The 26,992-nt window shown below is 39.2% G+C and overlaps 1 protein-coding gene across 5 annotated transcripts in view; it reads right to left on the bottom strand.

Moving 5' to 3' along the window:
• The window catches only part of CDC14B (cell division cycle 14B), a 98,368-nt gene extending 71,376 nt beyond the window's left edge, over positions 1 to 26,992 (bottom strand). Inside the window, exon 1 of one of the 5 annotated variants that reach the window (XM_057721373.1) lies at positions 26,384 to 26,992. In XM_057721373.1, the coding sequence (XP_057577356.1) occupies positions 26,384 to 26,543 (160 nt within the window). In that variant the 5' untranslated portion in view covers positions 26,544 to 26,992. The remainder of the gene's footprint in view (positions 1 to 26,383) is intronic. The other 4 variants (XM_057721381.1, XM_057721375.1, XM_057721374.1 and 1 more) reach the window with 4 other exon arrangements.

Genomic DNA, 26,992 nt, shown 5'->3' with positions numbered 1-26,992 from the left:
CATACACTTTCCCTATGACCCAGTCATCCTGGGTCATATATCTAAATATATATGCAAGAGAAAGTAAAATATATATCTACAAAAAGACTTGTACACAAGTATTTGTAGTAGCTTTGTAATAGCAAAAGCTGGAAACAACATGAATGTCTATCAACAGGAGAATGGATAAACAGATTGTGGTATATCCATACAGTGGAAAACTACTCAGCAAAAACAAAGAATGAAGAGCTGTTACACAAAATAAAATGCATGCATCTCTAAAACACTATGCGAAGCAAAAGACCACAGACACAACAGGTCATGCTGTATGATTACAGATATATAAAATTCAAGAACAGGTAAAAGTAATCTATACTGATAGAATCAGAACAGTGGTTGCTTGGGATAAAAGGGAGTTGAGTGGAAAGGGGCCCAGAGGGAACAGTGGTTCCTAGGGATATAAACCTGTAAAAATTCAAACTGTACACACCAATCTGTGCCTTTTACTACAAACAAGTTAAACTTTGCTTTTTAAAAGCTGGGGAGATAAGGGCTGAGGTAGCCAAAAAGAATCTTGACCAGTACAGATCCATGAAAAGACTACAGAATAAAGTATTTTGTATAGAATATAGTTAAGAATTATCTTGACCTAATTAAGTTATGCTACATACCATGCATGAATAGTAAATTATACTGCAACTTAAAAAACAAACAAAAAACATACCAGAAAAAACAGTACAGCTGTTCTTTCAGAGTTTTGAAACATTAAATATTTTTATCTTTCCTCAGTCTGTTTAAAAAAAAAAAAAAGACTAAAAAGCATTCCTAAAATCTTCACGAAGGAAAATTCACAGAACTACAGCCTATCTTTTAACAGACAGATTATCTGCCACATCTTATATTCTATCAAACACATTGTTTAAAAAATACTCCGGGGCTTCCTAGGTGGTGCAGTGGTTAAAATCCACCTGCCAATGCAGAGGACACGGGTTCGATCCCTGCTCCAGGAAGATCCCACATGCCACAGAGCAACTAAGCCCACATGCCAAGAAAAGGAAGGAAGGAAGGAAGGAAGGAAGGAAGGAAGGAAGGAAGGAAGGAAGGAAGGAAGGAAGGAAGGAGAAAGAAAGAAAGAAAGAAAGAAAGAAAGAAAGAAAGAAAGAAAGAAAGAAAGAAAGAAAGAGAAAGAAAGAAAAAGAAAGAAAGAAAGAAAGAAAGAAAGAAAGAAAGAAAGAAAGAAAGAAAGAAAGAAAGAAAGAAAGAAAGAGAAAAAGAAAGAAAGAGAAAAAGAAGGAAAGAAAGAAAAAATACTCTGGATTGAGAATAAGGAGAAAACAGTGACTGTTAATATCATGTCATATGGCTAAAACTAAGACTTGCTTTAAGTAAAATAAACATAGCAGAATAATCTGGAGCTCTTACATCTCTTCTCTTTTTCTTAAAACTAATAATCCAACTCTCTCACACTACCTAGAACATTGCAGCCCAGCGAAACTTTCTGCAATGATGGAAATGTTCATTATCTGCTAACATGTGGTTAATGGTTACTATGATAAACAGCATACATTTAGAAGTAAATCCATCAGTTTCTAATCTACACCTTATGACAAGTGGATACTAAGAGACAAAGGCCTCCACTCTCAGAAACACAAAAGCAAAGGGCTTTCCTTGTGTTTTTAGGGCCTTTGATTCCAAGCCCTCACAGCGCAACTCTGATTTTCTCAGCTCCGTGAAGAGAATGAGAGCACCTGTGGTCAGAAACGCACCCTACCTAGCACAGTACCTAGAACACAACAGGCACTCAGAAAAATGCTTGTTTAATAAACAAATTTAATGAGGAAGAGCAGACAAGGCTAGAAGAAAAGGAAATTCTCATTTACTGAGTACATCCTAGTCTAGGCACTTTACACATATTATCTCACTTACTTTTCACTACAGTCTTATGATATAGGTATTATCATCCCCATTTTACAGATGGGAGGCAGTGCCAAGGAAGAACAAGTAACTCACACAAGGTCCCTTGTAACAATAGGCTAAAACAAAGCTTTGAACAAATGTATCCCAAACCATTGCATACATAACTGCCCTAAAAATGTGGCTTCAAGTAAGCCTATGGAAAAATAATTAAGTGGCTCAGGTGAGTGACTTCCAAACACTGCTTATTTTATATGATATGTCTTTCAAGATGAGTATTTTAATTTTTTTTTCCCAGAAGGAAAGAGGGGCAAAAAATCACCAAAAAAGGCATCATATAAAGAGGATGCTTTACTTGAGCTTTTCCAGGCTCAATTCCCTTCAAAGCTTTGCTTCCTTGGGGAGCTATCACACTACAGAAGAAACACTCTGGGGGGTCCAGAAGGAGAGCTGGAAGCAGCACAGCTTTGTGGAAACCTAAGAAAGAAAGCGGGATGTTCACGGAAAACCATCTATTCACCTAGCCACACAGCATTATCCAGCAAAGGAGCATAACACCTTTAATCACAGATTTTCTCAGCGGTAACATTTAGCTTTCTGCAGCAGCACTACGTGAAGCATTAAGCCCAAGGATTTTAAGAGAAATTTGTTTATGCTTTGATTTTGAGGAGGAAATGACTCTTGCTAAGTTTAACATAATAATTTTGAGTTAGTCTTCTTAATATTTGTTAAAGGGGCAATTTTAGGAGAGTTCATTAAAAATCCAGGAATTTTAATGTCATGATGAATTATATGTATCTATTTTACAACAGTGATATTTAGCTAATAACTCTGAAGTAGCTTTATACTTTACATTATTATTTAGATAGTTATAATTGAAAAACTACTACCTGAAAATAAGAATGAAATCTTCTTGTTGAAAAAAATCATGAAGTGCTGGGATTTCCCCAGTGATCCAGTGGTTAAGACTCTGCGCTCCCAATGCAGGAGGCCCGGGTTTGATCCCTGGTCAGGGAACTAGATCCTGCATGCTGCAACTAAGACCCGGCACAGCTAAATAAATATATATTTTTTGAAATCATAAAGTACTAAATATTCTGATAAAATCTACAACTGGTAAGTATATTTTATCGTTTTTGCTTAAATCGAATGGATATGTGCAAGCATTCTCTTTATGCTTAATCACACATCCTAAATTTTCCGAAACAATTCTAATTTCAAATATTTTGTTTCATTCCTAAAAGTAACCCTTATAATTGTCAGATACACTTATTTGCTTAAGATACAGGTAACACATTCTCTGAAATCTGGATTCTTGATCTCCAAGAGCCTAATAAATTACCAGGAAGAAATACCTACACAAATAACAATACTAAGATTAGAATGAAATAGAAATACTTGTGAGACTAAGTTTTTTACAACCATAAATTCTTTTTGTGATCTTTTGATCACAGCATAACAATATAAAATTTACCATCTTAACAATTTTTAAGTGTACAGTAGTGTTAACTATATATACCTTGTTGTGCAACAGAGCTCTATAATTTTTCATCTTGAAAACCGGAAACTCTAGAGCCAGTGAACAGCAACTCCCCCAACAATGGCAACCACCATTTATTTTGTTTCCAGGCAACAGGCTACTTTAGACACCTCATAATTGGAATCATACAGTATTTGTCTTTTTGTGACTAGCTTATTTCACCTAGCATAATGTCCTCAAGGTTCATCCACATTGTAGCATAGAACAGGGTTGCTCTTTTTTCCTTTAAGACTGAACAATATTCCACTCTACATATATACCACATTTTCTTTATCCATTCATCTGTCAATGGACATACCACCTCTTGGCTATTGTGAAAAATGCTGTAGTGAACTTAAGTGTGCAACTCTCTCTTCAAGAACCTGTTTTTACTTCTTTTGAATAAATACCCAGAAGTGGGACTGCTGAATCTTATGGAAGTTCTATTTTTTATTTTTTTATATTTTGGCTGCGTTGGGTCTTCATTGCTGTGTGCGAGCTTTTTCTCTCTAGTTGTGGCCAGCAGGGGCTACTCTTTGTTGCAGAGCATGGGCTCTCATGCAGGCTTCAGTAGTTTCGGAGCACAGGCTCAGTAGTTGTGGCACATGGGCTCTATAGAGTGTAGGCTTAGCAGTTGTAACGAATGGGTTTAGTTGCTCCATGGCATGTAGGATCTTTCCGGCCCAGGGATCAAACCCGTGTCCCCTGCATTGGCAGGCGGATTCTTAACCACTGCGCCATCAGGGAAGTCCCTATTGTTAATTTTTTAAGAAAGCCCATGTACCCTTTTCCACAGCAACTGCACCATTTTCCATTTCCACCCAACAGTACACAAGGGTTCCAATTTTTCCACATCCTTGCCAACACTTGTTACTTTGTATGTGTTGGAGTTTTTTTGTTTTTGATAGTGGCCATCCTAACAGGTATGAGACACCTTACTGTGGTTTTGATTTGCACTTCCCTAGTAATAGTGATGTTGAGCATTTTTTTCATATGCTTGTGTGGGATCTTATAAAAAAAATTATATCAATATACATGTGTGTGTATATATAGAGAGACAGAGATGTAGATATAGATATATAGATATACAGATAGATATACAGATAGATATAGATATATAGATATACAGATATATAGATACAGATATAGAGACAGAGAAGTAGATACAGATATACAGATACAGATATATAGATATAGCTAGACATATATCTGCCCCCAGTTTTTGGCACAGAGTTCCTAAAACCCTTGTGACTTCCTAAGTGATAAAAACACTAAGAGTATCTTTTATTTTAATATTTGGTCTCTGACCCCGGTTTCTGACACCAGGGTAAATTTCCTGGGTAACAGGAGAGTCTCTTGTTCTAATGAGGTGACTCTGGTGGGCTCCAGGGTGGGGTATGGTCCCCAGAAAGACCAAGCCATATTAGAAGCTTGAAGTTTCAGCCCTCCCCCAAATTCTCTAGAAGAGAGAGTGGCTGGAAATGAAGCTGGTAACTGACCGTGCCTAAGTCAGGAAGCCAACAGGAAAATCCTAATAGTATGGGGTTCAAGGGGCTTCCAAGCTGGTGGACACATAGAGGTGCTGGGAGAGCAGTGGGCCCAGAGAGGGCAAAAAAGCTCTCTGCCCCTTCCCACATCTGCATCTCTTCCATCTGGATATTTATCTATATGCTATGTTATATTCTTTTATAATAAACTGGCAAACAGTAAGTAAATTAACTTCTGAAGTTCTGTGAGCCACTCTAGCAAAGGAATCAAACCTGAGGCAGGACCATAGGAACCTCTGGTTTACATCGGATTTGTCAAAGCACAAGAAACAGCATGGATTTTCGATTGGCACCTGAAGGTGGGGTGGGTAGTCCTGCAGGACTGAGCACTTAACCTGTGAGATCTGACACTATCTCCAGATAGATAATGTCAGAATTAAATTGCAGAACACCTAACTGGTGTCACAGAATTGCTTGGTGTGCGGAAAACCAGAAATGTCAGAAGTGAAGTGTTCCGGGTGAGAATAAAGAAGACAACACAGAAGGAAAGACTGGGAAATCTTTTCTCAATACAATTTGTATATCTTCTTTAGAGAAATGTCTATTCAAGTTTTGCCAATTTTTAATTGGATTGCTTGTTTTTCTGTTGTTGAGTTCTAGGAGTTATTTATATATTCTGGATATTTAACCCCTTATATTAACTCATTTATCACATACATAGTTTGCAAATATTTCTCCCATTCCATAGGTTGCCTTTCACTCCATTGATTCTGTCCTTTGATAAACAGAAGTTTTTAAGTTTGATGTAGTCAGTCTCATTTGTCTGTTTTTGCTTCTGTTGCCTGTGCTTTGGTGCCAAATCCAAGAAATCACTGCCAAGTCCAACGTTATGAAGCTTTTCCCCTATGTTTTCTTCTAGGAGTTTTATGGTTTTTGGTCTTACCTTTAGGTCTTTAATTCATTCTGAGTTAATTTTTGTATAGGATGTAAGGTAAGAGTCCAACTTCATTCTTCTGAATGTGAATATCCAGTTTTCCCATCACCCTTGTTGAAGAGACTATCCTTTCCTTATTGTGTAACCTTGGCACCTTTGTTAAAAAGCATTTGACCATACACATGATGGTTTACTTCTGGGCTCTATACTGTTCCCTTGGTCTATGTCTGTCTTTACGCCAGTATAATACTGGTTTGGTTTTTTTTGTTTGTTTTCTGTTTTTACTTTTTAAAATAGCTTTATTGAGATATAATTTATGTACAATAAACTGCACATACTTTGACATACATGCACACAATGAATCAAGACAGATATTTTCATTGCCACCAAAAATTTCTTCTTGCTCCTTTGTAATCCATCCCTCCTTCCATTTCCATCCTGAGGCAACCACTTATTTATATTCTGTCACTTCGGAACAGTTTGAGGATTTTCAGAATTTCATATAAATGGAATCTTAAGAGTATGCACTTCTTTTTACCAGTGTTCTTTCACTCCACCTAATGATTTCAAGGTCCATGTGGTTTGCTGCACTTATCAATAGTTCTTTCTTTTATATCGCTGAATAGTATTATTCCATCGTATGGATATATGACAATTTGATAGTCCATTCACCTGGTCAAGGACATTCATGTGGTTTCCAATTTTTGCCTTTTACAAAGAAAGCTGCTTTAAACATTCATGGAGAAGTCTTTGTGTGGACATGTGTTAGATTTTCTCTTTGGTAAATACCTAAGAGTGGGATCACTGGGACATGTATGTTTAGCTTTTTAAGCAACTGACAAACTGGTTTCCATGGTGGTTTTATCATTTCACACTCCTCATGGCAGGATATGAGAGTTCTAAATGCTTCACATCCTCCCCAACACTTGGTATGGTGACTTTTTAAATGTCTGCCTTTTTTAATTGGTGAGTACCATACTGTTTTGTTTACTGTAGCTCTGTTTTGAAATCAGAAGTGTGAGGCCTCAGCTTTGTCTTTTTTTTTTAATTAATTAATTTATTTATTTATTGGATTTTTTTTTTATTGGCTGTGTTGGGTCTTTGTTGCTGCACACAGGCTTTCTCTAGGTGCTGCAAGTGGGGGCTACTCTTCATTGTGGTGCGTGGGCTCCTCATTGTGGTGGATTCTCTTGCTGCGGAGCACAGGCTCCAGGTGCGTGGGCTTCAGTAGTTGTGGCACACGGGCTCAACAGTTGTGGCTCATAGGCTCTAGAGCACAGGCTCAATAGTTGTGGCACATGGGCTTAGTTGCTCCGCGGCACGTGGGATCTTCTGGGGCAGGGCTCAAACCCGAGTCCCCTGCATTGGCAGGTGGATTCTTAACCACTGTGCTACCTAGGAAGTCCCAGCTTTGTCTATCTATATGAATTTTAGGATGTTTCTTCAATTTATACACGTATGCAATTGGGCCTTTGATAGGGATTGTACTGAATCTGCAGATCACTTTGGGCAATATGGACATTTCAACAATATTAAATCTTCCAACCCACAAGCATGGAATGTCTTTCCGTTTATTTGTGTCTTTGCTTTAATTTCTTACAGCAGGGTAAAACCATAAGTTTTTAAAAGACCATTTTGCTTCTCAAGCAAATAAAGAAATAAAGAAACTTATCAAATAAAGAAATCTATTCACTGAATACAATCACTATTAGCCATGCTAACTTACTCTACATAGTTCAAAAACAAGTAGCTAAACAAGCATATTAACAGAGTTTTATTTACAAGGACTAAATAAGAGAAAATACCAACAAGATCAAAATGATCAATGCCTAAACTTTAACAATTAAAAAAAAAGCCATGAGGTAATCATCTACATTGTAAATGTAATATTAATGTAGTTACAGTAACTCCTCAGTCTTTATTCTAACATCTGAACATTTAATAGCCACTCTACCTTCCAAACCCTTTGGTAGGCACTGTGGAGTCAGTTAAATAAAATTAAAATATTTTCCATAAATAGATCAGCTAATTGTTCAGAGAACTGTTAATATGTGAAATAAACAAAAGAGAAAACATATCCCATTCATAACAGTAACAACAAAGATGAAAGTACCGAAGAAAAAGTTTAACAAGTAAGGTGTAAGACATTGTACGGTATGAAATCTTAACACATTAATGAGCTACTGAAAAGAAGACTTGAGCAACAAAAAGATATACCACGGTTGTGGACAGAAGAGCCATCATCTTAAAGATTATTTTCCTCCAAGTTAATTCATGTAAGTAACTAGCAGGATTTTGTTTGTTTGTTTATGGAATAGGCAAGTTGATTCTAAAATTCATATGGAAAAACATGCAAGAATAAACAAACAGGAATAGCTGGAGGAAACAAAATTTTTAAATGAGTTTTAAGAAGGAGCTAGCACTACCAGATATTACTCCATTACTAATACGGAGTATTTCTAGTACCTGATAGACATATATACAACAGAATAGAAGTTCTAAAATAGACCCAGCCACATACAGGAACTTAACACTTGACGAAGATGATAAAGCAAACCACAAGTTGAGTAAATAAATGGTATTAGGTAGCCATCTGAAAAAGTAAATAAAAGTGGTTCCATGACCTCACAGCAGAATAAATTTCAAATGGAGAAAATATTTAAATGTAAGCAAATGAAAACATAACTGGGAGATTGGGATTGCCATGTGTACATTATTAATAAGAAAAAAAATCAAATTGTACACTTCAAATATATGCAGTTTATTTGTATGCCAATTACACTTTAATAAAAGTTCTTTAAAAAAAAAGAAAGAAAAGAAAATGAAAACATAAAATATATAAGAAAACACAGGATTTCCACTGCTTCCCAAGAGAGAATAACAGGGACCAGATTTACCATTCCTCCTAAAAAAATTTTTTTTAAACAGACAAAATACATTAAATAATGGGTTTTAGGACTCTGGGTATCAGGCAATGGAGGACAGTGCTCCCTGAGACACAGTAAACAAAAAAAGGCAAGCCCTACAATTACCCCAGCTTACAGCCACTGCACAGAGAGCATACACCAAGGCAGAACCTAGCAGACTCAGAGTTGAGAAGATGCTAAATCCTGGGAAACCAAGCAGCAAAAATTCATAGTACAGAGTACCGAAGAGAAGGAAGCTGCACAGAGAGGGAACCCCAGAGAGTCATAAAAACTCAAGTATGTGAGAGTACAGAACACACATGTTAGGAAACTACTGGAGCCCACCTGAAAGGATTACAGCCAACAGTGTCTGGCCCTCACACAGGCTGGGAGAGCACCTGTTTTCACAGGCCATTTTGTGCAAACTCCTAAGTTACAGGGCAATGGATAAGGCTGAGGAAGGCCTTGCCTCAATAATGAATAATTAGCCCTCAACTAAGCACTGATCCAGACCCACCTAATAAATCATAAAAGCAAGAACTGAAAGTATGAAACTAGTAACTTCATTGCATTCTTGAACAAAATTCAAGAAGATTTATAAAAATACAAAAATATCCAGCACCCACTAAGGTAAAATTCAGCATTCAATCAAAGATTGCCAGGCATGCAAAGAAGCAGAAAAGCATGACCCATGATGAAGGGACTCATCAGTCAATCAAAATAGACCCAGAACGGATGCACAAGTAAGAATTAGCAGAGAAAAACATTAAAAGTTATCATAGCTGCATTCATATGTTCAGTAAGTAGATGAAAATATATGTCCACATAAAATATACGTCCACATCAACTTATATATATACACACACATACATGTTTAATGTGATCTAGTCATACAATGGAATATTGTTCAGCCATAAAAAGAAATGTAGTATGATACATGCTACAACACGGGTGAACCTCACAAACATTATGCTAAGAAACTGCTCATAAAATATCACCAATAGCATAATCCCATTTATATGAAATGTCCAAAATAGGAAATCTATAACAACAGAAAGTAGATTAGTGGTTGCCCAGGGCTGGGATAGAGGAGAAGGTGAAGGGAATGGGGAGTAACTGCTATTAGGTACAAGGTTTCTTTCTTGGATAATGAAAATGTGCTACAATAGGATTATGAGGATAGTTGCACAACTCTGTAAATATACTATTTATCCCCCCAAAATACTATTTTTTAAATATTTAGTTTTTAAATACTACATAAAATGTACTATTACAAAACAAAAACACAAACACTGAAATGTACACTTTAAATGGGTGGATTATATGTTATGTGAATTATATCTCAAAGGGCTATCATATATTAAATACAGTAAAAAAAGCAGACATGTAAGATATAAAAAAAGCCTAAATCGAGCTCTTCTAAAAATGAAAACTACAATCTGAGATGAAAAATACATTGGATGGACTTCCTACATGGCTCAAGTGGTTAAGAATCCACCTGCCAATGCAGAAGACACGGGTTCGAGCCCTGCTCCAGGAAGATTCCACATGCTGTGGAGCAGCTAAGCCCGTGTGCCACAACTGAGCCTGCGCTCTAGAGCCCGTAAGCCATAACTGTTGAGCCCGTGTGCAGCAACTACTGAAGCTCACGTGCCTAGAGCCTGTGCTCCGCAACAAGAGAAGCGACCGCTATGAGGAGTCCGTGTGCCACAGTGAAGAGTAGCTCCCACTCATCACAACCAGAGAAAGGCCCTGTGCAGCAACGAAGACCCAATGCAGCCAATTAATTAATCAAAAATTTTAAAAAATACACTGGATCTGATTAATGACTGATAAGGAAACAGAAGAAAATATTAGTGACTTTGAAGGCACAGCAGTAAATGTATCCAAATGAAAGTGAGAGAGAGAAAAAAAATCCAAAAAACTGAAAAGACCATCAGTGAGCTCTTGAGCAGCTTAAAATGGGCTACTATACAGGTAACTGTATATTAAGGAGGGGGAGTGGGCAGAAAAATAAAGAAATAATGGTTGAAATTTTCCTGAATTGATAAACTCTTTAAACCCACAGATCCAATAAATTCAAGCAGTCCTGAGCACAATGTGAAGAAAAATATGCCATAATCAAATCCTCAAAACTAATGATAAAGAGAAAATCTTAAAAGCAGCCAGAGGAAAAAGTACATATTATATACAAACAAAGATAAGGATATCAGATTTCATGTAGGAACCAATGTAAGTGATAAGACAACAGAACAATGTCTTTAAAAGTACAGAGAAAAAAAAAAAAAATGCCAACCTTGAATTCCATAATAAGCAAGAACCTTTCAAAACTGAAGGCATTTATTTATTTATTTTATTTATTTATTGGCTGTGCTGGGTCTTCGTTGCTGCACACCGGCTTTCTCTAGTTGCTGAGAGCGGGGGCTACTCTTCATTGTAGTGCGCAGGTTCCTCATTGTAGTGGCTTCTCTTGTTGTGGAGCACGGGCCCTAGGCACGTGGGCTTCAATAGTTGCGGCACATGGGCTCAGTAGTTGTGACTCACGGGCTCTAGAGCACAGGTTTATAGTTGTGTAGCACGGGCTTAGTTGCTCCGTGGCATGTGTAATCTTCCCAGGGCAGGGCTCGAACCTGTGTCCCCTGCATTGGCAGGCGGATTCTTTACCACTGCGCCACCTAGGAAGTCCTGAAGGCATTTTTAAACATTCAAAAGATAAAAGAGACCTGAACTATAAGAAATGTTTAAAAAAACACCAAAAAAACACCATCCTTTAGGCAGAAGGAAAATGATACCTTTTGGAACTCTGGATCTACACATAACAATGAAGGGCACTAGCAATGGTAACTACATTGGTAAATATATAAGATTTTCCTCAATTATATCTCTTTAAAAGATGATTGTTTTAACAAAAGTTGTAACAATATATTGGGTTGGCTAACAAGTTCATTAGGGTTTTTCATAAGACAGTACCAAAAACACGAACGAACTTGTTGGCCAACCCAATACTGTAGGGTTTATAATATATTATACGTATAAGTAAAATGCTTAAAACAACAGCAAATAGGCCAGGACAGGAGAAATTAAACACATGAGAATTCCTTAATAGCTTTGTTGAGTTCAACTATGACTTAAAATCCAGAAGCCATAAGAGGAATGATTAGCAGGTTCACCTACAAACTTTACATGGCAAACATACATCACAACCACAACTATAAGATAATCAAAAGGCAAATGACAAATAGAAAACACATTTGTATTACTGTATGTCAAGTGTATCTCAATAAATATTCTTAAAAAAGAAACCCACATTTGTAGATCATCACAGATGATAATTTCCCTAATAATACACATGGGGATCCTGGAACCAATCCCCCACAGATATCGAGGGACAACTGTATTTACCTATCCAAAACACCAAGTTTACAGGAACTCCCTGGCGGTCTAGCGGCTAGGACTCCACTCTTTCACTGCCGAGGATCCGGGTTCAGTCCCTGGTCAGGGAACTAAGTTCGCACAAGCCTCATGGCGTGGCCAAAAAAAACAAAAAAAAACACAAAACAAAACAAAAACACCAAAATATCAAGTTTAAAAAAATTACAAAAAGGTATTTTACAAGAGGACAAAGGGAATGAAGAGGCATTATTCTAAATAGAGCTTATATTTACAATCTAGAGATCATGATAGGAATACATGGCTTGGCTGGGGAGAGTCTACAACCTCTAAATATTTCCACCAATTTCATGAAAATTAATGTACATTTTCCTCAGGAGAGGAATCACAAGGAAATACATTATTACATATGCATATAATGGAATAATTTGCATCCATAAGAGAGACATATTTAGACACATAGGACAATGAAAGATTCTGCTATAACATATGAAGTTGAAAAAAGTAATGATAAAATTATTTAGTGTTTATGTTATTGACAAAAATATATCTCTCTATAGAGACATCTATGTATACAAATATACACTGAACAATCTAAAAGGCTAACTGTGGTAGTCATTAATGCTGTTCACCTAACAGGCACATTCCTGTCCCTGTGTGGTTGGGTGGGACCACATGATTAATTCTGGCCAATAAACTATAATGAAAATGAGCATTTAATTGTTGATCAAGACCCTCCACAGCATTCTCTTCCCCTCTGGCACAGGGACCAGCAATATTAGAGACCACTGCTACTTATAAGCTCAGGCTCCCAAACAATTACAATAAGCAGAAATCCCTGCCAACCCACAGTGGCTATGAAACAGAAACAAGAATTAAATCTTTATTTTAAACTGCTGACAGATTGCCTAGGTGGTTAAGAATCCGCCTGCCAATGCAGGGGACACGGGTTCGATCCCTGCTCCAGGAGGATCCCCCATGCTGCGGAGCAGCTGGGGCAGCATGCCACAACTATTGAGCCTGCGCTCTAGAGCCCGTGAGCCACAACTATTGAGCCCATGTGCCACAACTACTGAAGCCCACACGCCTAGAGCCCGTGCTCCGTGACAAGAGAAGCCACTGCAGTGAAGAGCCTGCACACTGCAATGAAGAGTAGCCCCCACTCACCGCAACTAGAGAAGGCCCATGTGCAGCAACGAAGACCCAATGCAGCCAATAAATAAATAAATAAATAAATTTATTTGTTTAAAAAAAAAAAACTGCTGAGATTGGGAGGGGGCTTGCTATTACAGTATTACCAAACCTCAACTAACTTATAGAGAAAACACCCTTACTAGTAGGATCACTGATCTTTTTCTTTATGCGTCGTCTGTTTAAAAAATAATGAGTACATATATCTTAGAAACTTTCTTTGGCAGTGAAGGACAGACACAGGTTTTAGCATGGGCCTTAGCATGGAGCAGACACTGACTAACCCAGAAGCTATTATCATCACATCTTAATCTATAGCAGCTTGAAAGCATGGCCCACTAGGATCCTCCAGCTCGCTTTATTCCAGTTCTGAGCTCACTGAGCAACCTAAGAGCAATGAAAAAAGCAAGGTACAGATCAGTGGGAATAATGGACCGTAATTTGCATGAGAGGATACAAACATACAGACATCTGCACACACACAGATATATACATATATCTGTAAATACACAGAAAACCTCTGGTAAGAAATACAGAAGGTCAGCTTTGTCAGCTGTTCTGAAGAGGGGGAAAAAGGCAACTAGGTGACAGGTGAAAGTCGGAATCTTATTTCTGTGCTGTTTACTCTTTTGCATCTTTTAAATTGTGAACCATGTACATGTATTATCTACTCAAAAAATAAAGAAAAGAAAAAACATAAAAGAAAAACAACTCTAGGTGAAGAATATACTGAGTGTTGTTTAGCGGGCCATATTTAAAAAACAGAAAAAAGGGGCTTACTTGGACCAATGATGATCATATCAGGAACCCACATCAAGAACATGAAACAGGATCATACAGCAGGAAAGATCACCAGCACTAGTTTTTCTAGTAAGTTCTAAAAGCTGCCCACTCGTATTTAGGAAAATGATGAAAAATTATTTCTAATGTCTCCAAAGTCAAGGCTTTTCTTATTGAATCTTGATCCCCTGTGAAAGCTTCAGCATTGTTAAATTCCACCTCTTACAAGATTAGCAGTATGACTACTTCCCCCCTCTGTTCAACAGACTGAATTATTGTTTCCAAAGAAAAATGAAAATGGATTATGTGAAGCTTTAATAATATGGGAAAAGCATCTAAAAGGTAAGAAAATAACTCTTACTTATACCACATAAGGTAAACTATGATTTCCCTACTTTGTATCTGTGTAACACTTTGTACGTGCATATGATACATTGATTATAAACTCTTGAGCAATTAAATCAGTAGATTTATTTATCTTGAACTACTCACAAGAGTACCTAACACTTGTTATCTGGCCTTACTAGAAATAAATGACATAGGTGGCTGACTCACAAGTATGCACAAACTCCACTTAGCTGGGGATGAAGAGTTCCTGGAAACAGTACTTGCACAGAACCCACCAGTGTCCAAGGAGACGGTCCTGGCATTCTACACTGGCAAGGGCTCAGCTCCTTCCAGTCACTTCACATTCACTGAAGTCAGGATTGTCTCGGGCCATAATTCTTCTAGATGCTAATCACAACTGTTAGTTAAACCTCCAAGCTACAGCGATCTTCATAAAGCCTTTCATAAAAATCAAAGGACTTCCAACTATACTTAATTGCACACAGATCTTTACCTAGTTTCCTTAAACGATGCCTTGCAAAGGCCTCATTAAGCTTGCATCTTAAACATCCAGCTTCGCACTCTCCCACTGGTTCTTTCTAACAAATCCACCTGTCACATGTGTGCCTTTCTCAACATTTGCTATCCAAATTGCCCCACCAGGACACAGCATAGTGACAAAAACACACTCAACTTGGGATAATGGTTGAGGGCTAAATAGCTAAGGAAACACTAATAGCACTAAGAGCACACAGAAAAAATTTAACCATACTACAACAGAATGCAGAGTCACTGCCCCCCCCCCCCCCCCCCCTTCTCAGCACACATTCCAATTATACCAACCTTTCTTTCAGGAGCCTGCAGAGCCCATCTGGGCTGCCCTCACAGCACTTCAAAATTATCACTCACCCTCTCAGTTATTTGTGTACAAATACCCCAGCCCCCTTCCACCCTCACTTGCTCTACACTGGCTCCCAGATTTCCCCTGTGGGACCAAACTCCAGCCACCACCGTAAGTAACTTGCTTGATAATGAGCTGTCTATGGCCTGCACCTCCTGACTTTCACTTACCCACTCCACTTTGAGAGCTGCCTGGGACCATCTCCTAAAGAAAGTACTTGCCTTGGAATCCTTGACTCAGTCTGTTCTGGGGCAACCAGGAACAAGACATTGACTGCTATTTTATTATATGCCTGTTTATTCTTAGTAACATGTTTTGAAGACAATGTAATTAACAACGAAGCAGCACTACATATGGTTATGTTAAATGGGGTGCGTAAAAGGTACACAAAAAAATTGGCATTACTTAAAAATTGCTTTGGTGGCATAAAACAACAAAATTTATAAATCCTTTTCATAAATCTCTATATTAGAATAACACTTGTTTTCTGAAATCATTTTAAAATACAGTCCTTGGGGACTTCCCTGGTGGTTCAGTGGTAAAGAATCCATCCTGCAATGCAGGAGATGCATGCCACAACTACTAAGTCCACGTGCCTCAACTAGAGAGCCCGAGTGCTACAAACTAGAGCACACGCACCCTACAGCCTGTACATCACAACTACAGAAGAGAAAACCTGCATGCCAAACTAGAGAGAAGCCTCTGCATCACAACTAGAGAGAAGCCCAAGTGCCACAATGTAAGATCCCACATGCCACAACGAAGATCCCACGCAACTAAGACCCAACGCAGCCAAAAATAAAAATACAAAAATAAATAAATAAAAGAACTAAAGGATTAAAAAAAGTTTTTTTTTAAGTACAGTCCTAATCCAAAGCATTTTTTTTAATCCAAGTTTATTGCTTAGCCTTTAGAATATCCAACATTTTTATTTTGGAAATTCCTAAAACTGTTCCAAAAGAAAAAATAAATCATTTAGCACTGTGCCTGGAAATGGTTATCTTCTGAATCCACGAATTTATCCTCTAAAAATGTATTTGTTCAAAGTAATCTGAATAGGTCCTATTAAAGAATGCTTTAAGGTTTATCTTCCTTTTCCTGCCCTCTTGAGTAAGAGACTTCATTAAATAAAGTAATTTTCCATTTTGGAGCAAAGTTGTTATTTAATTCAGGTTAACTGCTGTGTCTTCATGCTTGTTACTATTGGAATACAAGAGCAGGACAGGTGTGTGGGGGCTAGGGGGTATCCCACGCTGGGATAAAGTCTATCCCCAATCTCAGCAATCACCCTACACACATAAAAATGCCACCACAGTAGTAGCAATGGTACTGTCAGAAGGAAGGAGAAAGCAGAGACTCCTATGTGTTACTGTGATCAATAATATTTCCTGTTGGTTCTGCAGGGGAAAATAAGAGAATCTTTTATCACATAGCTCAAGCCTCCTTTCCAAGGATCCCATTCATTCAGAAGCATCTATCTTTGCATGTCCATGACATTCACAGGTAAGTTCCTCTATGTGATACAGATACAGATGATACAGAGATAGAGATAAACCACCCAGTTCCGTGTACTAGTGTCACTTCCCAGAAATCTGGGATCAAGTATGAAATCTCTATCATAGCTCCTGCAGTACCCATTGCAGGGATGAGACTATAAAACACAAACACATTCTGAGTGGATTTTTACTTCAAGCCCTTTTAGTCACAATAGTTTAAAATTAGAATATAATAGTGGAGTTAAAACCCCAACCTCTATTGTGTTTGCTAGCTAACTTCTAAGCTTTTTTGACAGTTTATTGTCAAAAAGGAAATAAATGCACATTAAGATGCTTGTTTCATGTATTAGGGGCTTCCAAAAAGCTATCTAATGACAGTAGTACAATAAAAAAATTCTAAGAGCAGATTGATACAGCTCCCAAAAATGTAAAACCACAATGTTAATTCTGTTACACATTCGTGTCAAAGCACTTCTTCCCCAGCACCTATAAAAGAACGTGAAAATCATAATGCTTTTCAGTTTAAAAGTCACACACACCAAATCTAGTTCTTAAAATATTTAGCCATCTTCATCTTTAGTGCCTTCAATTTAAGAAGCAATACTCAACTTAAAAGGTGCTCTGTAATTACTTCTTACCAATAAAGTTATTCCTAAAAATAAAACAAAATCTCATTTTAAATTATGTTCTGTGGGCTACTTTGACATTCAAATTAGAGATCCAAAATTAATTGGAACTTAGACCTTTCACTTTGGCTCTGTTTTAGTAGAGATACAGCTTTCAGGATATTATTTACTATATGCATATATTCATATCATATATAGTTGATTAGTTATATACAAAAATGAAGCTTTTTCTCGTTTCTTTTAAAGGTTAAAACATACACACAACAAAAAGACACCATAAGACAGATCACTGTGACCACATATTAAAAACAAAATAATTCACTTTGTATAGGAATTATCAAGCGACATTTCCATCACAAATTTCTCTCAAACTGACACTGTTTAAATTAAGAGAGCAAAATTACATAATGCCTGACTCCTTCACTGCCTGTCCTCATTGAGATGAGGACTTAAGAGTGTAATCCTTCTCGATCTTTCAGTGACAATGAGCATGTTACTAAATCTTTACTCCCCCTCCTCCCTTCCTCAGTAATACTGGCCCACTGCCTTGTTCAAAGGAGTTGCTCAATAAATATTTGTTGAATGAATTCCATTCCAATTCATACGGATATAAATGAGGATAAATGAGCAAAATGCAGAGAATGATTCAGCTGAGATGGTCCTAAAATAGAGGACTCTGCAGAATTCATAATCTGTAATGATATTATAGCATTATGGATTGGGTATAAATAGATCAGTGTCATAAATTGCATAGCAGTGCCAAGAAAGCAATTTTACTTTCAAATTAGAACTTGAAGGAACAACAAATATCATCAACATCAGGAACAAGATGTTTTTCTTTTGTGAAAAGTACACTGTAGACCAAATTTTAATGGTATAAAAGTAAACTACCTGAGAAACGAAATCAATATGCGATATTATGCAATTAGAATGAATTTACCCTGCCTAGCTTCCTCAGCTTTTCAGACTCAAAGACAATGGGACCAAATCTTTTAACTGACTGGTGAATAAAGGACTCTTAAGAGAATTGCTCCTCTAGAATATAAATGGTACTAAGAATTAAAGGAGCTGAATACAAGGTGAAGAGAATAAAGTTAGAAATTTTTTAACTGAAAATAATAAATATATGGGGCCAGATTTGTTCTTTTGGTAAATGCCTTAGTTGAGGAACTTGAAAATCATAGGGAATCAGAATATTTTTAAATTTTTTTGTTTAAAAACTAGGATATAAAAACTTCCCTATTCCCAAAGTTCAAGGTGGCATTTCATGAGATTTCCCTCTTACCAAAGGCAGTAAGTGAGATAAATGCCTGTCCACTAAGCAAAGAAATGCCTCCAAATAACTAAAGTAACCTGGGGGAGGTGGATCAAGAACAGCTATTGTAACACCTCATTCTAAGTATCCTTTCAGCAAGCCCCTACAAGAGTGAGATTTAATTAAAACAAAAATTTAGTACTACCAAAAATGCCCACCGTCCAAAACATAGCATTCATAGTTAACCCAATAAAATATCACAGAAACTACTTCCAGCATTACCTGTACACAGAATCCAACAGAACTTTTCATATAAAGACAGATTTCAACTTAAGTCGTAAACATATGAAAGATACTCTACAGTTATAGAAAACTAAAACTGCTACCTAAGACTAAAATTAAGACAAGCAAACAGGAAGGGACGGAACCAAGAATCACAACTAACAGATTAAAGCTACAGTTTTAAAATCATCAAAGAACTGCAAAGTAGAGTCAATATTCTGAATACCTTTGTTGGAGCAGTATCCATGAAAAGCTATAGAAAAAAAGAGAGAGAGAGAGAAGGGCGTAAAACTTTCAAATAAACTAGAGAATCCAGATGAGATGTACAAATTCCCGTTAAATAACCTTGTATTTCAGAAGTTAAAATCAATTTTATTTTGTAAATTGTTTTCTAAGGTAATCCCTGGCTAATATGGTAATCAGCACTTCTGGAAATTAAGTGACTAACCAACTTTGGAAGCTAAAAATCAAAAAATGTAAAGAAACAGTATTTGAAAATTGGTTAGCCCCTGCTACACCACTTTCTTTGTCTCCAATACAATGTCTCCATTTTTGGCCCACAGCAACCCCTGAACCTACTTACCTCACTCATAAGGGTGCCTGACCTAAGTGAGGACGGCTTAGAAATACTCAGATAAACCAATTCAGATAAACCAATCTATCCATGTTTTCATTTCTATTTAAAGACAATTATAAAGGTAATTTTAATGTGAAGGACTTTAAAGGACTTACTAAGATTAAAAATATTCTGTAGCAAGGATGGGAAGAAAAACAAAATACTGGCTACTAAAATTATTTTTTCCCAGTGTAATAAAAAAAAATAGACTTAAAGATATCATTTCTTATTTACCTTATTTATTTTCTGACTCCCACCCCTCCCAGATAAATTGGGTCTCTGTGCCACACATTAAACATCAGAAAGGGCTTTTGAAAGGTAATTTGTTATACTCAAAACAAACAAAAGCCTTGTCTGCTAATAATATGCACCACCAGTATCAAAATGAAATACTCTTTTAAAACGGATGTACTAGGACACAGTCATGCTTTAAATTCACCCACTCTGAAAAATTTGTATTTCACCAGTAAGTAATTTAATACATTTTTAATAACCTTCTACCTGAGGCTGTCCCATGAGGTCTTCGCATTTTTATGAAGAACCCCCTCAACCCCAATAAACTTAGCTGCAATTTTATGGCAGGCAACATACAAACTCTTCAATACAATAAAAATACATAACAATAGCCTCGGAAGAGTTCTGCTTTTTTCTTCCTCTTACAAAAAATCTTTAAAAGAGAAACCGTAACGTTTTTCCCAAGGCAGAAAAGATTATCCACACGGCGCCAAACCTCCTCCGCATCTCTGACAAATACTGAGCCAGCCTCATCGCGAGCGTTTCTGCCCTGAAGATCACATTCAGAAGCAAGCAAGGAACACGACGCATTTTCGCTGTTCTGATTCACCGAACCTTTTGTGCAAGTACACGTATGGGGGAAATGTTTGCTACCGAGACTGAAACCCTCCCAACCAGGATGACTGTCTCCGTGTGCTCTCTGTACCCCCGGCCTTGCCCACTGCCGGCACACTTGGAATACCAGAGACCATTTATGGAGCCCTGGTTGTCAGCGAGGCACCAAGCCAGGCACTTAACATGCATCCCCTTTCATTTCATCCTCTCAACAACTCTACAGACTTTTTATTTTTAAACAGATGAGAGAATCCAGGCTCCAAAAGGTTGTTAATAATCTGGCTGTGTTCAATTCCCGAGTTGGGAGACACCAGCTTTTTCCCTGGTGTCCTCGAGCCTAACAACTAGAATTAGCTCTTCAAAAATTCTGCCATTAAAGGTTTTCTTTCCCAAAGATTTCAACCATGGCATGGTTCCTCTTCAGGCTAGTTCTCCTTCAAACCGTCCAAGTTTTATTTTCTCAAATAACGCAGAAAACAACCTCCATGAGAGCACGGACTATCTCCAGCAGTGACCTATTTTAAGCACTTGAAGAGGGGGAAATAAACACCTGGCAGAGTAGGTATTCATTATATGTTTGTTGAAGGAATGAAATATCTGGAAGATCAGGGCTGATCTCATGATGGCCAACTTGGAAAACAGCATGAGCTCGGAAGGACCTGAATTGTGTACTTAGTTTGCTCATTTTGCCAAATTCACTAGGTAATTATTCATCTCTCTAAATTCAACTTTATAAATACTACTTATGGAGCATCTACTATGACATCATGTGCTAACCGAAGTAGCAAAGGACTAATAGATGTTCAATAAATCATTTATATATAACTAAAGCAGCTTTATCTGTCAGAAAGAATAAAAGGCAGGTAATCATGACTTTCCCAAAAAGAAACTGCATCAATTTGGCCAAACATTGAACTTATCTCTGGTCTTGGCTTCTTCACGTGGAAAAATGGACAATTGTGAAATTTCTAGATGATCTCTTAAAATTCTTTCAAAAACACCGGTCCTATCAATTCAGAGTTCCCTGGAGACTATCTCAGAAATTTCCAAGAAATGTCACTGGAATGCACCAGTGCCTTCCTTCCATCCTAAAAATGCACAAAGTGGTTTCATTCTAGCTCTCCCCAACCCCAACAAAACCTGGGGAAATTCATTCCCATTCTAAGGCACAGTGCAGTTAATTTGTGCTGTCAGCTGCTGGCATTAATACCATCTCTGTGGGACTTCCCTGGTGGTTCAGTGGTTAAGACTTGGGGCTTCCAACACAGGGGACCCAGGTTCCATTCCTGGTCAGGGAAATAGATCCCGCATGCTGCAACTAAAGATCCCGTGTGCCACAACTAAGACCCGGTACAGCCAAATAAATAAACAAATAAATATTTTTTAAAGAACCATCTCTGCAACCCAGTTGTTCCATCTCTGCTTCACCTTTATGCCCACTCTGCATGGGGCACCAACACTGAAACAGTGTTAAGTTTTTGCCTTTTTATTGGTGCCTAAGGAATTAGACTCAAAGCAGATGACTAACATGATACCATGGGAAGTAAAGATGTTAAAGAATTAAGCAAGCACATGAATCAAGAAAATAAATTCACATTATGCACAGAGTAAGTATAGATATGTCATAAGAAAAATGAACACTACAGACTTTGATGAGTTTCAGTTACTGAAACCCAATAATCTACTACATTAAACTCTTGAAGCAAAATAAATTTATTTCCTCCTTGAATCAGCGCCCCAGGTTAACAGCATTCCTTTTCTATCAAGAAAAATATACTTCTATCACTGCAAACAATGAATACAACATGACTATTTTACATAGTAAGCATTCAATAAATACTTCTCAAATTAATGAATAAATGTTCACTGCCTAATGATGTCTAGCGTGATTTTTAAAATCCTAAAAAGAAGTTCTGTATCTGTTTAATTTTATTTGATGAGTATCCAAGACACCATTAATCAATGATTTTAAATAATCCTGACTTCAATTAGAGCTTCTCCAATAAAATTACTTACTGTTATAATACAGACACTCTTTAAAAGGTAGGATATAATGGCACTCACTGAAAAAGTTTTTTTCAATTTAAGACAAACCACCAAGAAAATTTTTTTCCCCAAGAATATTTTCTAGGCTAGTAGTTATTGCCAATTTTCTCTACTAGTCAGAAATTTAATAAACAAAAAACAAAAAAAATAAATTGAAGTTTTGTACCAATTATTAAATCCTATAAATTATCAAAAATAGAGATTATGCAGTAATGTTATAATCTTTAAAATTTTTTTCTGTATTAATAAAGAGGAAAGGAAAATGTGCAATGTCATTTATGCAGGGCCCTATTTAAGGGATAGGACTATACAGAGATCAAAAGGATTCAGACTTCTGGCAGCAAGGAGGTCCATAGGAAAATCAAACTAAGATCCCACAAGCCTCAGGCCAAAACAACAAGAACAACAAAAAAAAAACCGATGACTGTCCAACACTTTTTCCCTTGTTATTTCTCTCATCTAGATATCTAGCTCCAAATGCAACTGATAGCCCTCAATTCCCTTCCTCCCCCTGCTTCCTGACTGACAAGTCATTAGGATCTTATCTTTACTCAGTATCTCTTTAGCATTAATGTATACAGTTTATACTGTATTTATAACCTTTCACTGGAACTTTCACTGGAACTGCACCAGGAATACAGGTAAAATTCTGTCATTGCATATGGCAGGAACTGAATGAATGGTCAAAGAGTGGTTGATGGGGTCTGCTTAGGAATAAAACCTGTGTCAGTCTGCTCCTAGTAAGCGTTGTGTCCAGTATATCATGGTGGTGGGCCAGGCACTAAATAGTGACCACACAACAAAGGAGAGAGGAACAAAAATAGGAATTAAGCATCCTATGTTAAATGTACACACATGAAATACCCTGGGATCTATGGGAATTCAACTTATAAAACAGATCGTAATAGAAATGTCGAGGGACTAAAGTTAAAAAAAAAAAGTAATGTATTTAAAGGTAGAGTGGGCAGAAATAATGTGTATTAATGTTTACAAACAAAACCCACTTGGAAAGAATTTTCACAATCCTATAACAAGTGTCGGTGAGGGTATGGAATAATTGATAATTGCTAGTGAGAATGCTGGTGGTACAGCCACTTTGGAAAAAAGCCTGGCAGTTACCATATGATCCAGCAATTCTACTCCTAGGTGTATACCCAGAGGAATTCTACTCTTAGGTATATACCCAAAGGTATATACCCAGAAACTTGTACTTGAATGTTCATAGCAGCATTATTCATAATTGTCCCAAAAGTCCCCTCACAAATGGATAAACCTATATATATTTTGGCCTGGCCTCTTCACTTCAAGTTTACAGCCACAGTCACACATGTAGGTAGACATGCACACTGATGCTACCACAGCCATTTGCAGTAAGGACTGGAAAACCCCCAGATAACCATTTATTTATAGCATTAAATAAATCACAATTCAACCATACAATGCAACAACATGTAGCCATTAAAAAGAGGACTGCTCTGGCTGGTATGGCACAATTTGTATACACTGGAATATGAGTAAAGCTGAAGGGAAAGAAAATATTACCAGGGAGGGAGACTGACTATATCTATATATCTCCTTTAGTAATGTTTGACTTTAAAAATGTGCATACACTGCTTTTAGAAAACAATTGAGGGAAAGGATTGTACCATGTTCCCTTTGCTGAGGATGAGGCCTCAAGCCTTCCCTACAAGCCCAATAAAAAGAAATCCCCACCCTGCATCTAAAGTTACTTTGTCTTGTATATCACACCCAAACTGATTTAGTATCATTTTACCCAGGAAGACTGTCACTAAGGGACACCTGGAGAAATCCCAGAGGTATATCACACCCCTGGAGTGATCTTACACTGAGATTGGACCCCTCCATTATCTGGGCTTGTAATCTAAATAAGAGTATTATGATTTTAAATAGTGCACCAACTATCTCCCCAATATTCTGCTTGATGATATTTTCTGAAATTAACTCACTGACCACCTCAGGAAAGCCAGCCACACAGCATTTTTTTCTCCATAAAAAAGGAAGATTTACTCCAATGACTTTGCTGTCAGAAACTTTTTAATTGGAGACAACTGTCTCCAATAGGGAACTGTCTAAACAAGTCATAATATATATACATATAAATTAAATCCACATATACCATTTTATGGTTTTATACTTTAAAAACATATCTATTTTGACCTAAGAAGTAATTAAAACCAAATGAGGCAGTTCTGCATGTACTAATACAGAACAATCTTTCTGCTAAGAAATACTGTGAAAAACAATGTACAAACAACGTACTGTACGCTGCCGTGCTTGGGTACGGTAGAGAACGTATACGTGTATTTCTGGAAGGATTCACAAGAAAGTAGGAACATAAGCTGCCTCTGGGGAAAGACATCCGGTAGCTGAGACCAACTTTCCACTATATATAATACTCCTGTTTATCTTTGGAATTAAGAATTCTGTACCAAATAAGTGTGTTACCCTAAAATTAAATACTATTCAACAAGGTCCTTCGAAGGGGTATACATAACAAGGCATAAGGACTGTGTGGGTCCTGCACCCGTGCCCTCCTCTGTGGGGCCATCTCACCGGGAGTGCACACCGTGGTGGAAGCTGGCCTCAGCCTCAGCAAGCGGGCTTCACCTCCTACAAAGCCAGGCGCTACGGTGGACCTGGGCAGGTGCCAGCCGCAGACAGGTACGTAAGGCAACCCCTTCCTGCCGCCCTCCTCCGTCCCCAAGGGCCATCCACTCAACGCCGCGAAACTTTCTGCTCTACTCTCAACTTTCTGTGAAATGGACCTTAGTTTCCAACTGTCCATCAACCTAAAAAATAATTTCTACTAAATTTCTGTGCTTGTCTGAACATTTTCTAAATTAATGTTCTGACCACTCCAACTCACCTGGTTTATTAAAGGCTATGGGCGGGAAACGGTTTATAAAAATCCCACACACCGAGATTTACACACTCCACGCCACAGAAAAGACTAAAAATTCCCGCAAAATTGTAGACAGCTGTGCTGTTTACAAAGCGTTTCCACATACATCACCACATTTAATGCCTTCACACGCTTCAGTGTCAATCCTGGCAAACCCAAAAGCTCCCAAATTGAATTTATAAAGTCTTCAAGAAATGTAGAATAAGCACTAAAAATAAAGCAGCTATCAAAGGGCTCCTTTCCACCTACGATTTCTCAAAAGTGACCCCTCTGGGCATTCATCATGCTGACCGGTTCAAATGCCACCAACGTGACTTTCCTTCCAGAAGCAAGGCAAGGAGGGTATCCCTAGGAGGGCTGGGGTGTTCCCGTGCACGCGCTGGGGGAAGGTGCGAGTGCAACGAGGACCCGGGCAAGGACCTGGCTTCCGCGCCCGGCCGGGTAACGCCGCGCCAGGCAGGAGGGACTCCATTTCCCACAGAGCAGCGGAGGTCTGGCAAACGCCAAATAAACACGGCAGCTCCCGTGCCGGCGTGTTCAGCGCGCTCGCGGAATCCTTTGGAGTGATTCGGGGGCTCAGACTCCTTAAGGGCCAACCGAGCTTGCCACCCGGGAGGCGGTATCAACTCGAATTTAAGAAAAATCCCGAGGCGCCGAGCTGACGCCAGCAATTTAGAAAGGTGACCCTCGGGCCATCTTGCTGGGGGAGGAGGACGCAAAATAGATAAAGTTACTGCTCGCAACAAACGCCGGAGGAAACTCGGGGTAGGGGGGCGCTCCCAGGGCCCGGCTCCTGAAGGGGGTGTGGCCGGCTGGGGCTTTTGTAGGGGTGGGGGTGGAGGCGTGTCAGTCGGGCCCTGGGAGGCGCCTCCACTGCCCCGGGGGGGGGGGGTGGGCTAGGACCCCCGCGCCGGGTGCCGCGTGGCCGGGGCGCCCCACCATGCGCTCGCTGGCCGGCTCACCGGTGATGTCCAGGTACAGGTCGTCCTGCCGGTCCAGGTGGTGCAGTTCCTGCGACGTGGAGCTGCGGCTCTTCTTCACTCCCGGCGAGGACGCCGTGCACCGCCGCGAGCAGGGGGGCGCGGCGGCCCAGCTCGGCCGCCGCTCGCTCTTCCGCTTCATGGAGGCGGCCGCGGCCCGTCAGGGGACCACGACCATGGCCTCGCGCGCCCGCTCGCCCGCCGAAGCCCCCCGCCGGCCCCGCGCGCGGGCGCTCGGGGCGGCGGGCGCGGAGCGGCGCTGCTGCGGCGGCGGCAGGCGCCGGCAGAGCCCGGGGGGAGGTGGCCGCGCAGGAGCCGGAGGAGGGGCCTGGCCCACCGCGGCCGCCCCGCTCCCTCCTGCGGCGGCCGCGGGACCCGCGCCGCAGCCCTCGCTACAGCGCCTCCTACCGCTGCCGGCGCCCCCCAGCCGGCCCCCAGGTGCCCGCAGCCCGCTGGTGCGGCCGAGGCGACGGTGCTGCGGCCGGCGGCTGGGACTGCCCGGGGTAACCGCGCGCGCCCACCGCGGCCGCGGACGCTGCTGCCGAGGCGCCCGAGCGCAGCGGGCTGCGGCTCCCGGGGACTCCGGGAGGG

This window comes from Hippopotamus amphibius, chromosome 2 (genome assembly GCF_030028045.1).
Source record: "Hippopotamus amphibius kiboko isolate mHipAmp2 chromosome 2, mHipAmp2.hap2, whole genome shotgun sequence".
In the NCBI taxonomy this organism is placed as follows: Eukaryota; Metazoa; Chordata; class Mammalia; order Artiodactyla; family Hippopotamidae; genus Hippopotamus; species Hippopotamus amphibius.
Note: the sequence above shows the minus strand (reverse complement) of the source record. Positions and strands in the feature narration are given on the sequence as shown.